At 38.6% G+C, this 13,853-nt stretch overlaps 2 protein-coding genes and 1 non-coding gene across 8 annotated transcripts in view; 2 read left to right on the top strand and 1 right to left on the bottom strand.

The window, feature by feature from the left end:
• Positions 1 to 7,445, top strand: part of myripb (myosin VIIA and Rab interacting protein b) — a 136,969-nt gene extending 129,524 nt beyond the window's left edge. For all 6 annotated transcript variants that reach the window (XM_051940339.1, XM_022189984.2, XM_051940338.1 and 3 more), the window contains 2 exons: positions 2,990 to 3,050; positions 3,868 to 7,445. In XM_051940339.1, coding sequence (XP_051796299.1) covers positions 2,990 to 3,050; positions 3,868 to 3,911 — 105 coding nt within the window. In that variant the 3' untranslated portion in view covers positions 3,912 to 7,445. The remainder of the gene's footprint in view (positions 1 to 2,989; positions 3,051 to 3,867) is intronic.
• A 277-nt stretch (positions 7,446 to 7,722) lies between these two features.
• On the bottom strand, positions 7,723 to 10,101 carry prlh2 (prolactin releasing hormone 2). The gene is made up of 3 exons (XM_022189987.2): positions 9,950 to 10,101; positions 9,237 to 9,420; positions 7,723 to 8,144 (listed from the first exon to the last, which is right to left on the bottom strand). Exons 2-3 carry the CDS (start codon positions 9,397 to 9,399, stop codon positions 7,939 to 7,941), a joined length of 369 nt encoding a protein of 122 aa, XP_022045679.1. The 5' UTR covers positions 9,400 to 9,420; positions 9,950 to 10,101; the 3' UTR covers positions 7,723 to 7,938.
• A 3,274-nt stretch (positions 10,102 to 13,375) lies between these two features.
• trnar-ccg (transfer RNA arginine (anticodon CCG)) lies at positions 13,376 to 13,448 on the top strand. The gene has a single exon. It is a non-coding gene; the product is annotated as a tRNA-Arg (tRNA).
• The last annotated feature ends 405 nt before the right edge of the window (positions 13,449 to 13,853 follow it).

The following is a 13,853-nucleotide window of genomic DNA, read 5'->3' as shown; positions in this document are numbered from 1 at the left end:
ATGTCTCAAGACGGAGTCTGCGGCGTCGTCACTTGGCGGCCATCTTAGGACAGGGGACTGCTCTGGCGCACTGTACTGTAGTCAATGGTAAGGTGGATGATTTCCTCACTTTAACACTCATAACTCGCTCAATTCTTGATTGATTTACTAACGGTTTAGTTTATTACAAACCTTATTAACGTGGCTATGATTCAGGCTCAATTCCGAAATCGCAGCTTTTCGTTTTGAAAAATGCGGCATAGTTGTGTGTCTTTTCTGCCTGGCTACTCACATTGAAGATGGTGTTACTCACAATCTGATTTTCAATTATTAGGTTTTCCTGAGACCAACGTTTTTTGAGAACCGAATCTTTAGGCGAAATTACATTCTTTGTGGTTGTAGTTGTATTTATTTGCTTGTTAAGAGACTTTGATTGAGACCTTAGACTTATTGTTTGTATACATCTATGCCTGGATTAGTTAGCCTGCAGCCGAAATGCATTGTGGGTAATGTAGGCACCAGGTTCATGAAAAGAAAAGACAACATCTCTGTTTGTTGTGCATTGATTTTGGTTGAGCTTTGTTTTTATCTGTGCATTAGAAAGCTGATAGTAATAAAGAAGTGCAATGCTAAATAATAAAATTACATTTACATCCATTTATGCTGAAAAAAGATGATATCTGTGTTCATTATTATATGAATTCAATGGTTTTAATTATTCTTATGTAAGCAGTAAAACAAGTACATCTCTGACGTTTATAACAAACCAAGCTGTTCTAAAATCGGTTGAAAATTGAGCAATCTACAGTGATTTTAAAATCCAAGCTCCATTGACTTTAATGTTATGAGTGATCGAGCAGCCCTGTCCCAAGATGGCCGCCATGTGGCGACGTCGCTCCCCATAGGCTGACAGCGCTCATGAGCCATCTAGTGTTTGTATATATCTATGTACAAAAATATATATCTGTGGAGCTCTATATATACGTCATTTGGCGGACGGTTCTGCCTTCCGGCTCCCGCAGGCACTAGCAATCAAACACGATCAAGTCTAAACAAGCGGATCGCAGATCCTGGCAACCTCTTGGCTCACAGATCCCTCAATATTCGTGTAGTCTCTCAAAGTTTTGGCATGTTTTTTTTTACAACATATTAAACAATTTTAATTACAGTGTATTTAACAGGTTCTAAATGATAATTTTAACAACAGTATACAGGAATATTTTAATCCCCTCTTCAGGTTGGTGTAACTGTCTTTTTTTCTTGTAACATATAGACCCTTTATTTGTTTACAAACATTGTGACGTTTTTTGTGGGCGGGGCTTATGCTGGAGGCAAAAGCGGAGCGAGAAGTCAAGCGGGACTGGGAGTATATAGTTTGCGCTGGGAGTTTGCGCTGCAAACTCGAGCATTTTTAACCCGTAAAACTTCAGTGTACCGCCGGCGGTACACTTACTCATTTGCATAGGAATTTAAAGAATGTCCGAAGGCTGCAAACGCGATTATATAAACACTATACGCTGATGGAAAGCTTAGATTCTCATGAATCCGCCGGTATAAACCACTTTCAGATGTGATTACCACAGCGGGTAATATAAACACATTTGTCCGACAAACAACGAATATCCATCCATCCTTACTCTATACACGGCTTCAATGTACACAGCGCGACTCACATTTCCGGGTTCATTATTACACAGATGAAAATATTCCACAAAAGGCCATAATCCAACCTTGGACATCCAGACGACACAAGCCAGTAAACTATTTTGTCCAAAACATGTCTTGAAGTCGGTATAAAATCCACGAATCGGTCGTTTTCAAGGAAATGCACCTCGCGATGCGCGTCCAATACTCCCTGTATTTCTCGTCATATTTAACGGGTTATTGTTTTTGATTGTATTTTTTTCTGTGTCTTGTTGTGTCCTTGTTCTTATGGTGTGTGTATTTGGACCGAGTGTCTGGAATAAAGCTGAATTGAATTGAATATTTTTATTTACAAATAGAATATCAGCGATTTTTTTGTACTGAAAATGGCTGGAATTGACTGCAGCTGATCGTCTCTGTCCAGTCTTTTCGCCTCAGTGCATTTAACCACAACTGTCTTCGTTCCCTCTGAGCACGAGTGTTCGGTGGAATCCTATAAAACTTTAATTTGCGTTCGCCAATGTCATTCCTCCTATTCTGGCATCCAAAAACACAGCAGGACGACATTTTAGAAAAGTTGATAGAGCCTAGTCCCTCAGTCTTTCGCCTTTCGGTCACGGCCGCAGGCTGCCTCTTTTGCCTCCAGCTAAAGCTGTGACGTCATTCGTGACATGGGTCATTAAAGGGTCTATTCATTCATGACTATCACAATTGCTCGACTACTTTGCTTCCACAACTTGATTTCCTTCAGACTAATGGAAAGAAAACATTCACAATACACATTTCGATGTTTCTGTTGCTTCACTTTGCCTATTTAAATAGATTCCAATTATAATACATAATTTGTTTTGGCTCTCCAGTTTTACTCTTGTCTGTATTTATAGTTTTGTACAGAGAAGGTCTGATCATATATTAATCATTACCTAATTTATACGACACTTTATTCCTACAACCAAAGCTATTGATGACAGTATTTTCAGATTTATGAAATGATTAAAGGAATATCCAAAATCCCTTCTGTTAAAAACCTTTCACATTGATGTGTCAACAAATAAAACAAGACTTTTGCACCTGGCTTTATATAATATTCAAATGTCTGAAAGAGTGTGCAAATGGCCCAGTTTGCATATTTAAACATAAAACTTCAGAAAATAATCGCTTTATTGTGAGACATCAGCTGGAGAAGTTTCAAATCAGTATTTATAAGTTAAAATTTTGACCCTCTTGACCTGCAGGTGCCTAATTAGCTTAATTAAGCTTTGATATTTAAAAAGGAAAAGCTGAGGTGTGGCAGCCAAGTCTGAATGGTTTGTTGATTTTTAATGATGTGTATTAGGTGAATAATAGTGTAAAACTCTCATTACAGCCTCAAACACTGGACTCATCTCGCCATCAGAGGAGGAAGCTTCCAGCGCCTCCACTGAAAGGTACCAAACAAGTTCTTTCTCGCTCAGTTTGGAGAAGATAAATTAAGTGCAGATAAGGAAAACTGTGCACATAAGCTATTAGAATCGTTTTTAAAAAGATTTCTGACAGAGACGCTGTCCACCTGCCACTCATCAGTCGGCAATACTTTAAGCGGTGGTGAAGTGAATTTGCTAAATGCAGACTTTTACAGTAAACAGCCTTGTTTAGACGTGTGTGTGTGTGTGTGTGTGTGACACATGGAGAGTGATACAGAGACGAAGGGACACTTCTATTCACCTTTAGTTAACATCACACATTTTGCGCTTTGTCCTAAATGAAGAGATAGGCCACTGAATGGATTTAAAAGTGAATGCATCTGCTAAAAAGGGACGAACTGAAAAGCCCCATTAGATGTAAAGCAGCCAAATGGAAACACAAACAGTACAGGAGGGATAAGGCTGTTTTATCAACCAATAAGAAGTCGGCTCCTTTTCATATCATTGAAAGGCCTTTTTCTGTTGGGGCCGTCTTTATTTTCCTTTTTGTCTCTTTTTTCCTTCGCCCGCGTTCGTACAATAGCTCTGATTCATGGTGGCTTTTTCAGCATGGCTCCAAAGACGGGCAGCAGACAGGACAATGGGGCAAAATCAGTGCCCAAGACGTGTAATCATGTCATTGATTCCAGCTTTCTATCAGTGCATCATACAGTATGCTCTAACTTTATAGCCACGCTCCTGATGCTTGGATGTCTGTGTTCATTTGAATCATGTTATTTATAGCTGGATCATCCAGGCGTTTCTTGAACTGGAAGGGTGCTTTTTTTATTCTGCATTTCAGAGAAGTTGGAGCCGGAGCAGCAGGTGAAAGTATTTCGGCCATAGTGACAGTCAACAGCACAACGAGTCCCTCAGGGCCACTCCAGAGCCCCAGGGATGGGGGCCCTTCACATCCAGTGCCTTGACCCAGCGTCTGCCTCCAGATCCAGGCCAAGCAGGGGCCAACACCTGCCCTGTGTCACCCACCCAGCACCCATCCCTCCGTCTACCATGGTATCATTTAAACGCCTCTCAGAAGACATGACCGCCTCTTTCCCCCTTTTGTCCCTCAGTTTTTGCCTCCTCACCACACACAGAATATGTAATGCAAAGGTGACTCAACAGTCAGTGTTTCTGCCTTAAAATCTGCAAACACTCCTCATTATCCGACTCCAAAAGAATATCTGTACAGACAACGAAAAACTCATTCCCTCTTTCTATCTGTTTGCAAGAGTATTGTGATTTAATGTACAATGAAGCTGTGGAAAAATCATGTGAAACTTTCTGTGATTCAGTGTCCCAAAAAGAGGCTGAGCCGCGTTTTATACTGCATCTTCTTTTTCACCAAATGAAATGTTATGAGGAATCTTAATCGTATTGTAAACACCCTTCAGAACTTTATTTTTTTCTGTTGTTGTTTTTGAATGATTGTCAAGCTTCACACATACATACAGCTATCAGATGGTAATCCTCATTTGGGGGATGATTGTAACACTTTTGGTTTTTTAACGAATTTAAGAATTACCAGAAAATAGAGTTTCGATGTGCGAAGTATCAGGACCGAAAAGTTTTTGTCCTTTCCCGCCACTGTGACGGCAATAAAGGAAAACAAAGCACACTTGAGAAATCTGCCATTGTAGGTGCACAGCTAGAAACAAATTAGTTAAAAGACCAATTAAAAAATTTGAGAATAGTAAAATTAGAAAATCCAAACCAAACTCATGTCAGTATGCTAAATCTGATAATGGAGCCAGCATCCAAGCATGAAGACTTGAGCGTGTAGAGTAGAAACAGCTACCCTGACTCTGTTCATGAAGTTTAAACAAATATCCTACCAGCACCTCTAAACTAGGTACAATATTTTTCCTTTTAGCTCTGTTTTGGTCTCCTCCTGAAGGAAATATCAGCTACTGAACATGCTCTTCTAGATGCTAACTGTGTCTGTCGGCTTTTTGGTGCTGAGCAGGTTGCTTTTTTAACATTTTTTTTTTAGCATAAACTCTGCCACCAAAATGTCACAGTAGCCTTGTTTGCATAACAATATTTTTATGAAAAAGTTAACAAAAACTGGAACATTAAAAAAGACATCCCCAGTTATGAAAAATAAAGTGTATAGGCTCATATGGGGTGTTTTTTTTTTTTTTTTTAACTTTTTTGAAAGACATTTAAATAAATAAATAAGTGGACAATAAAGTCACCATGACTGATCGGCTGTTTACACTTTATTCATCATCTTTGTCTCGAGAAATCATGAAACATAACTAATACCAGCCGAGATTAAAGAATAACTCAAAAATTTCTGATTGATTCCAGAAGGCTTCCCTCCATTTTTCTGTCATATATTGCCAAAGATTTTTTTGTTTCCCCGCATCTTCACGGTTTTTGCAAGTTTGCAAACAGCTAATTTGTAAGGCGGCCCATATTGCCAGCTTATTTATTGGTCTAGTTTACGTTTAATTTTCTTTTTTTCTGTGACATTTCAGAAGTTTGCTTACAGAGGGGTGAGGAAAACCATAACATTGTGTACTGGACAACTAAACAATGGACTTAAAACTCTATAAAATAACTCTGTAAAGCAACTTGCAAACTTTTTCACATTCTTCTCGCATTATCATTTGATACACTGTTCATAAGAAAATATCTAAAATAAATAATACAAGATTTTGATAACTTTGGACAGAGCGAAGATCACTCTTTTACTCTGTTTCAGTCTTCAAGCTTTAAACAAATGCTGGCGGTTTATATTTGGCTTCATATTCAGCATACTGGCATCGATTTACTCATCTTCTGCAGTTTCAGAACTACACAGACTGTGGAAATCTTTTTAGTGGCTCTCATATTTATTTTGAAAATGAATAGCTGATAAGAATTAATTAGACGCACACACATTTACACAACAGCCTTAAAGTGGAAGCTGTGGGCTACTACATATAAACAAATCAAAATAGGGTTTTAATAATGTCTTGAAGCCTTCCTCTGTTCACTAGGCCTGTTCTTCAACGCAAGGTCATTTATCTTCCTCCTCGTCGTTTTCTTTGTTTACTTTCAAACTTTGTGGCCTTTTATTTGAGCAAAATGTACATTTTACATGTTTTTCCCCTTTGCTGGGTCATGTCTGAACTATTTTTGTGTTGCATTCAGAAAATCTTGCAAGATTTTTACACAATGACGTCTGACGGTCTATATAACAAATGCCATGAAACCATGATTTTGTTACAAGCGATTTATTTTTGTACTTACTGAACGTTTTTATGCAATACCGCTGAAATAAGTACTATTGCAAATTAAAGGCTTTATTCTCTCCTCAAAGGAGCCCTCCTCAGTCAGTCCTATCAGACTCTCTCTCTCATGTGTGATGACTCAAAGTGCTTTCAGTGTAAGCCTGCATTTACCGTTTGATATTCTGCCACTAATGACGATGGTAAATGCTGCAAAAACACAGGTGACAAGAGGCATTTTTGGAGCAGCCAGTACGATTCATAGTGTACTTGTACTCCTTAAACACTAGATTTGAGAATACTGCCTTTCATTTTTGTGTGATTTTTCTTTACTCTGTGACCACTCACATTAGTCAGAATCTCGGTTGACCATGCATTCGCTTTTTGCTTTTGGCCACAGCTAAAGAGCAGGGTTGGATTTCCTGACAGACTGATAAGAAAAAAAAAGGTGTGCTGATCTTCTGTATGAATGCTCTGCCCCTTCTATTAGTGACCTTTCCATCCCAGCGTTTCACATCTTTGGGTTTGCACACTGATCCTGTACTTTTGTCAATCTTGTTCTCCAGAGGTGTTGATGTATAAAAAGCATGTTTCTGGTTTTAATCAAATTGATGTAAAAATCTCCCATGAGAAGCACAGCCGCAATGGGTCCAATCATCAGTGTCCTGTATTTTTCTAATGTACAAAAAAAAATACTATTATCTCATCAAAGAATTTGTTAATATATGTATATGTGTGAAAAGATGGATATGATATAGAATAACGTGTTTATTGCCCAATCATAGTTGACAAATCTTTCGGTGTTGTGTGCAAGAGATTGTGTATATTTGTCATGATTTGTAAGGCCAGATTCACACTGGAAGTCGAATTTACTATTATAACAGTGTCCCAGATACTCGGAGATGATGAGATTCACGCAGAGCTAAAAACAAACGTTACTTTTGTTCCTGTTCAAATCCGGTGTGGAGGACTACGAAGAGGTTCACTGTGCACGGCTCCACAGGCGGGCCAGTCACTCTCATGTGCAATTGTTTGTTGCAATCCATATGACATGTTGGGGAAAATATTAACAAGCAAAAAATGCAGATTCTCTATGTGCCACAGTACTCTGAGAAAAGAAAATGTATGATGAAATAAATAAAATTTGCAAACTTAAAATGAACTCTCAAGGGTTTTTTGTGTGCTATATTCTCATGATGCTATCATCCTTGATTTTATTGTGTGTTTTGTCTCTTTTTTTTGGCAAATGAAGTTATTCAAAATATGGATTTAAGTAGAGCCTGTAACCATGAATGTACTGTATGTTGTAATTCCTTTTTCTGGCTCATTTACAATGTTATCATTCTGTTTTTTAAGCGTCATTGTCGATGCAGGTGAATTGCATCACCCTATTGTGCACCTGTAAATACAGGAACGCTGCAAGCAAATTGTTCAACTACTATAATCACAACATCTGGATTTATTAATCAATATAGAATGCTTTTTTATGTACAGATTCTTTTGGGGAATGACTTCATCAAAGACCTGCTGAATCTCATTACACACACCATAGAGAAGTACAAGAGTTAAGAGCTAGAGCGAAACCTCAAGTTAAAAAAAAACAAAAAACGAAGACACAGAGTTTGTTGGAGGGAGGGAGGGAGGAGAGGATGTCGTCACGGTAACCAATCCCTGCCCTCCTCGTCGAGCACTTTTCCGAGGTTCTCCTTATTTCTGAGACTGTTGAGCAGCAGCTCCAACGTCCTGACGACGGGCTGCATCCCTCCGCTGCCCAGAGCTTCCACACTGCTGTGCCTCTTCCCGAAGCGTCCGATGGGTCTCACCCCACGTCCCACGTACCAGAACGGGTCTATCTCTGGACCTGGAGGACGCACAGTTAGAGTCAAATGTGAGAAATGAAGAAAAAGCATGTACACAGTGTTTGAAAACAGAATTCATTGTTAGGAAAATGATGAAAATGTTTCTCGGTGCTGGTAGTAGCATGAGCATAATCATTAAATGACCAATATCACAGGCAGAAAGCAGAATGATTCTGTGATGATTTGCTTTTAAATGGGTGCATTTGTAATTTTTAAATGACAAAGTTAGACACCAATTTAATATCAAGTGTAGCCTCTCAAGTTTCTCTGTCAGGTTTCATCATTTTGGACTCTGGATGATACACTGAGCTGTTTTAACACATAAAGAAACTGTACTAAGACACATTTTCTTGATGTTTGACAAAATCTTTAGTGAGATATTTACTCCTTTCTAATCTTTAACTGTACTTCAGTATACAGTACAACAGCAGAGAACATTATGATTAACTATTTATTTAGCAAAGTTACTTAAATATACAGTTTAAACAAGTATGGAGACCAAATATCCAATGTGTGTGCATAGGATGGATGGATGGATGGATGGATGGATAGATAGATAGATAGATAGATAGATAGATAGATACTTTATCATTCCTGAGGGAAATTCAAATATTCAGCAGCTTACATACAACTACAAAAAATTTGAGGACAAAACAGGCTAGGTTAGTATATAGGTATTAATAGGCTATGTACCTTTTACAGCAACCGCAGTGTGCATTTGAATATTTAGATGGAGATATTTCTCCACTTAAATAAAATGGAATTTAATGTCTCTACTAATAATATTAAAATATCCTCCTGAGATTCAGAGGCAGCTCTTATAAACTGCAGACAATCAAACTTGAGTAATAAATGACAATGGATGTAAGATAGGAATATTAAGCAATAAAGTAAAACGGGGTCTTTTATGACATCCACAGAGACATTCTACATTTTGCTTTTGTTCTGTCTTTAACTATTACATTATAGTGCAATTTTCAGCCTTCACATCTTTTTTTTGTTCCTTTTCTTTGTCAGAATTGGCTATCAGAGCAAATCCACTTCCGTCAAGTTGTGCAGGTACAAGTAAAGAAAGCAAAAAAGCGAATCCTTACTTCTGTTGTCGACATTGTGGACGATGTGGAAGTCGTGCTCCACCGTGGTGCTGTGAGCGCGGCTGAGGCTGGAGGAGAGCAGCAGCAGCAGCGCCAGAGCTGCGGGCAGCCAGCGGCTTGTCAGGACGCAGTGCCGGACATGAGCCGCTCTCCCAGGCAGCATGCTGTGGAGTGTCTGAAGGCACTGCAGGGGACGGAGGGGGGACGCTGGTGAGTCGTTCAGCATTGAAAATACACGCTAATCCACGAAAACCCTAAACTGCTCCAGTTAGAGATCAAAAATACCTTTCAGTCAAGCAAGATCATGATAATTAAAATGCTGTACTTTATAGCTCCTTAGAAAATTGTGCTTCCTGATATCAGCATGGTGCAACATTTTTATAAGAGCTGAAAAAAATACTATGAAGTGGATGTTTTAAGCTCAAATCAATTTACTAGACTGTAAAAATCCATTCAAACTATCATTAGAAGCTATCAGTCATCCAAAGTGCCTGATCTGTTGCTATTTCATAGGATATAAGAGTGTATTAATGTCATGTTATTATCAATCACAGAGTTCTACGTGTTAGACTAGGTAATGCATCTTCTTCTTAGCATCCTAAGAGAATGTCCTAAATACATGACTTGCTCCAGCTTCATTTATTTCGGTTAATTTGCCATGCAGTGCATACATAAAACATATCTAAAGTGAATCCCAAATTACAAATACTCACCCTGAACTTTGGTAGCAGGCTGAGGTCCGTTAGTGGAGGTCTGAAGTCGTTATTGTTGATCAGGTGTGCTCCACCTTATATATCCATGCTGTTCCTGAGCCGGTTGAATGATGAATCAAGAACGTCAGTCACACACAGTGATTCTAGACTACAGGGATGCATCAGTCCCCTCCTCCCACTCTTTAAACTGCCCCCACCCCACCCTGCATCCCTTTGAGAATGGAGGATTCGTGTTTTGGACTTTTCCTGATGTCTGTCACGCAGTAGAGCAGTCCATCAGGAAGTCAATGACATGCAGACAACTTTAAATTAGTGAACATGGGGAGACCCACTGGCTCAAGTACGACCATCAGACAGTAACCCAGGACTGTGGTGGGCGTTTTTTGATGAGCCTTTCATCAATCAGCTTGATTACGAGGGACAAGGCAGGACCTCATCAGCACTATCGCACAAAAAGGAAAAAAAGAAAAACTCATTGTGTTCCTGTGGACAAGTTGTCACATCACCGGAAACTAGAAGCTTTACAATTATCAGCTCTGAAAATCCATATGCCAAGACTATGAATGTGCCCAGCTCACGTGGCTGCAACTAGAATCACCTGTTTTAACCAAATTTCATGACATTTGTAGGATGAACTTTCGGGAAGTGTCAGTGCCAGTTTATCAGCATCAACAAGACCAGATTCAGGAAGGAGTGTAACTATATAATTTGTGTATGCCACCAGTATATCACTAAGCTGAAACATGACAAGGATGAATCACAAGTGAGAGGTGATTCACTCTGTCAAATATACTCAGGTGTTAAGTTGCCCTGGGGCCTAAATCAATGTCCATAAAGGTCAAAAAAAGTGTCGCAGCATTGTTCAGAGTTTAACTATTGAGCTGAACTTTAACATGCAGCTTAGGAGATCGGTGAATCCATTCTTTTTATAGATCACTTTTTAAGTTTTTTGTCTGACTTTTGCTTATCTAAAAGTGAAGAACCCCATGTCTAGCTGCACCCACCTTTAGAACAAGTAAATACATTCTGCCATAGAGCTGAAATGATTTGTCCATTTTCCATTTAGCCAATGGACAGAAAATAAATCTGTGAAAATGTTGATAATTTGTTGGTTATTTAAGTCAAACATTCACAGTTTCCATCTTCTCACAAATACTATATTTCTATAAGGAATCTGTATTTTGATCGGACAAAACAATCATATCAAAAACCTAATCTTGAGGGTTTTTTTTGACTATTTTGTGACATTTTATAGGCTAAACACTTAATCGATCAGTCAAATTTGAGAGATAAATTGATGAATAAATAAATAAATGGCTGCGCTCCTGGATACATGCGACTTTTAAACACAAAGGTAACATTATAAATACTGGATAAATGTACAATTGTGTGCTGTATAGGCTGAGAAAGCTTAACATGCATGATTTAAAATCACAAAATACAGCTCTGACTTCTCATGTCAGCTTTCTTACAGTGTGCATTACCAGTGGGTGATTTAGTTGAAATACCCACCTCCCATGAATAATACCTCCACCGAGAATGACGCAAAGTATCACTGGATGTTCCTGTTCTTTGTAGCATGTGAAGCGAATGGATGTTTGTGTGTGTTTAATTGCATGTACACTGTTCCACCTCAGGGCAGCACTTTGCTTTTGCTCCACAGAATTGAGCGGATATAATTTTGTCGCGGACTGGGATCACATTGTATGATGTAGAGCACGGCTGCAATAATGAGAGGACCTGAGGATGTGTAATCACACCACAACAAGAAAACATGCATAAATAATAAAGCTAATTTGGATTTATGGCAAGGTGCCCTTATTTGAAAAGAAAGTTTTGTGACTGGTTCATTCTCAAAGCTCAGTCACAGATGAGGTTTGGATGTGTGCAGCTCATACATTCAGGATAATTCCTATCATATGGCCACGCTGGAGTTGCTCATTAATGCAGTTAGAGACAAACATCTCAAAAAAGGACAGAACAGTGTGCTCCAAACAGAAATACACTTTGATTTCTCTTTTGCTGCTATAACAGTTCTTGTTTGCCATTGTACATTTTCTTTCAATCAATCTACTCACATATACAGGGTTTCCGTACATCGGAAAATGTATAATACGTATTTTTTTAATGTTTCAGATACCCTAAAAGAGCGTTTGATGCCATCTTTGGGAGCACTTGAAGGCCATGGTGTATCAATTGAAGATACGAGACATAAATCACCTCAAGGAACGCATCACTAACACCATTACAAGCATAACTTCAACTGTGCTGATGCAAGTTCATCAACAGTGGAAAACACGTATTAATATGTGTTTTCGAAACAATAGTAATCATTTAGAGCACATTATATAAATAAAAACAGTTGTCCAACAGAAAATGATCATTTTTCTTATGTATGGAAACTAATGGCCCACCCAGTATTTAAACTTTTTTGTCCATATTAATTAGATGGTGACAGTAGAAAGAGACAGGAAATATGGGGAGAGAAAGCACTGGAATAACATGCGGAAACGGTGTGGGCCAACTCGGATTCAAACCAGTGACTTGTTGCAGATGGCATTTGTGACAAGAGACAGCTGTCAGGTCACCCCTTAAATTTCTGCTTTCATCCTCATGGTCCTGGAAAATCTCAAAATTTTATCCAAAAAAGCACTCGTTTCTTCCTCTTTATGGTCTCAGTAGCACCTGATTTAATTGGCTCCATCTTTAGTGTATCTTTTGTGCTCCTATGAATGATCAAGTCACAGCACTGAGTAACTGGTCAGACTTTCTTCTTCATGACATGTCGTGAGTAAACTGTTTGTGATGTCTCGACAACAGAAGCAAGAAATATATTTTAAGCATTTATAAATAGTCACAAAACAAAGGCATTTTATTCTTAAAAATAACAGTGATGTGGTCTTTGTGTCTGGGTTAAAACATCTCCTTGTTGTTCTTGTGGGCCATGGGGGCTCTGAGGAATGTGCTATTGATTAGGAAAACCTTGTTTGCACAATGATTAACAACATGACCCAGCTAGGCTTTGTGGTTTAAATCATTCCCCGTTTCGTGCTCTAGTATATTTTGTTAATTGCCTCACAATTCGTGACCTACAGAGTGCGTGGGCTGGGGCATTCATTGACCATGTTTGGTTTACCCTCTTTCTTAAAAAAGCTTCAATTGGGATTTCGGTGGTCAGCGGGGAAATTTCAATGAAGACGTTTCCTGTTTAGCTTTCATTCAGAGCAAAGGTCAGTATGGATTGCAGCTTTCATAGTTCCTCAAACTTTGACAGATTCAGACACTCAGGAATTACAATTTTGCAGCAAATGAAGAGTGCTGTTAAATTGTTTATGGTTGGTACTTTTTCCCCTCCATTCACAACAATGAAGGCTTCATTTATCATCAGATAAATGAAACTGAATGTATGAATGTGATGTTTTCTGTGGCCCAGTGGCCTAATGGATAAGGCATCAGCCTCCGGAGCTGGGGATTGTGGGTTCAAGTCCCACCTGGGTTGTGTAGTTTGTAAGATTTATGTTAGATAATTAATTGTCCTGTTACCACAGGAATAGGACGGGAAGGCCTTTTAATAAAAGATAAGCAGCTTTCTAACAAACAAAATACATTAAAGCCATGTTCTTTATTTTTTTAGCTAAAGTTGTAGGCAAAATCACAGATGCAAATAAAATACAGCTGAAGACAGATGTCAGTTTAGCTACTTGGTTTCAGGGTCCTGATAGTAGACATAATGACTCACTGCCATAATGCATTTGTATGAGTGCAGATTAATCTTTAATATTTTTAGTAATAATAATAATATCTAGCTGATGTTATTGCTGGATTGACTCAAGAACAGTGTCGAGAAACTGCATTGTGTTCTGCCACCTTAACAATGGAATTACATGTCAGATGATTAATTAGT

The sequence above is a fragment of the Acanthochromis polyacanthus genome, chromosome 20 (genome assembly GCF_021347895.1).
Source record: "Acanthochromis polyacanthus isolate Apoly-LR-REF ecotype Palm Island chromosome 20, KAUST_Apoly_ChrSc, whole genome shotgun sequence".
NCBI classification, from domain to species: domain Eukaryota; kingdom Metazoa; phylum Chordata; class Actinopteri; family Pomacentridae; genus Acanthochromis; species Acanthochromis polyacanthus.
The sequence above is the reverse complement of the archived record's forward strand: the minus strand, read 5'-3'. Positions and strand labels throughout refer to the sequence as shown.

Coding starts and splice junctions, on each gene's coding strand:
- prlh2 (XM_022189987.2), bottom strand. CDS start 9,399: ATGCTGCCTGGGAGAGCGGCTCATGTCCGGCACTGCGTCCTGACAAGC. Junction 8,145..9,236: donor CCACAATGTCGACAACAGAA/GTAAGGATTCGC, acceptor TGCGTCCTCCAG/GTCCAGAGATAGACCCGTTC.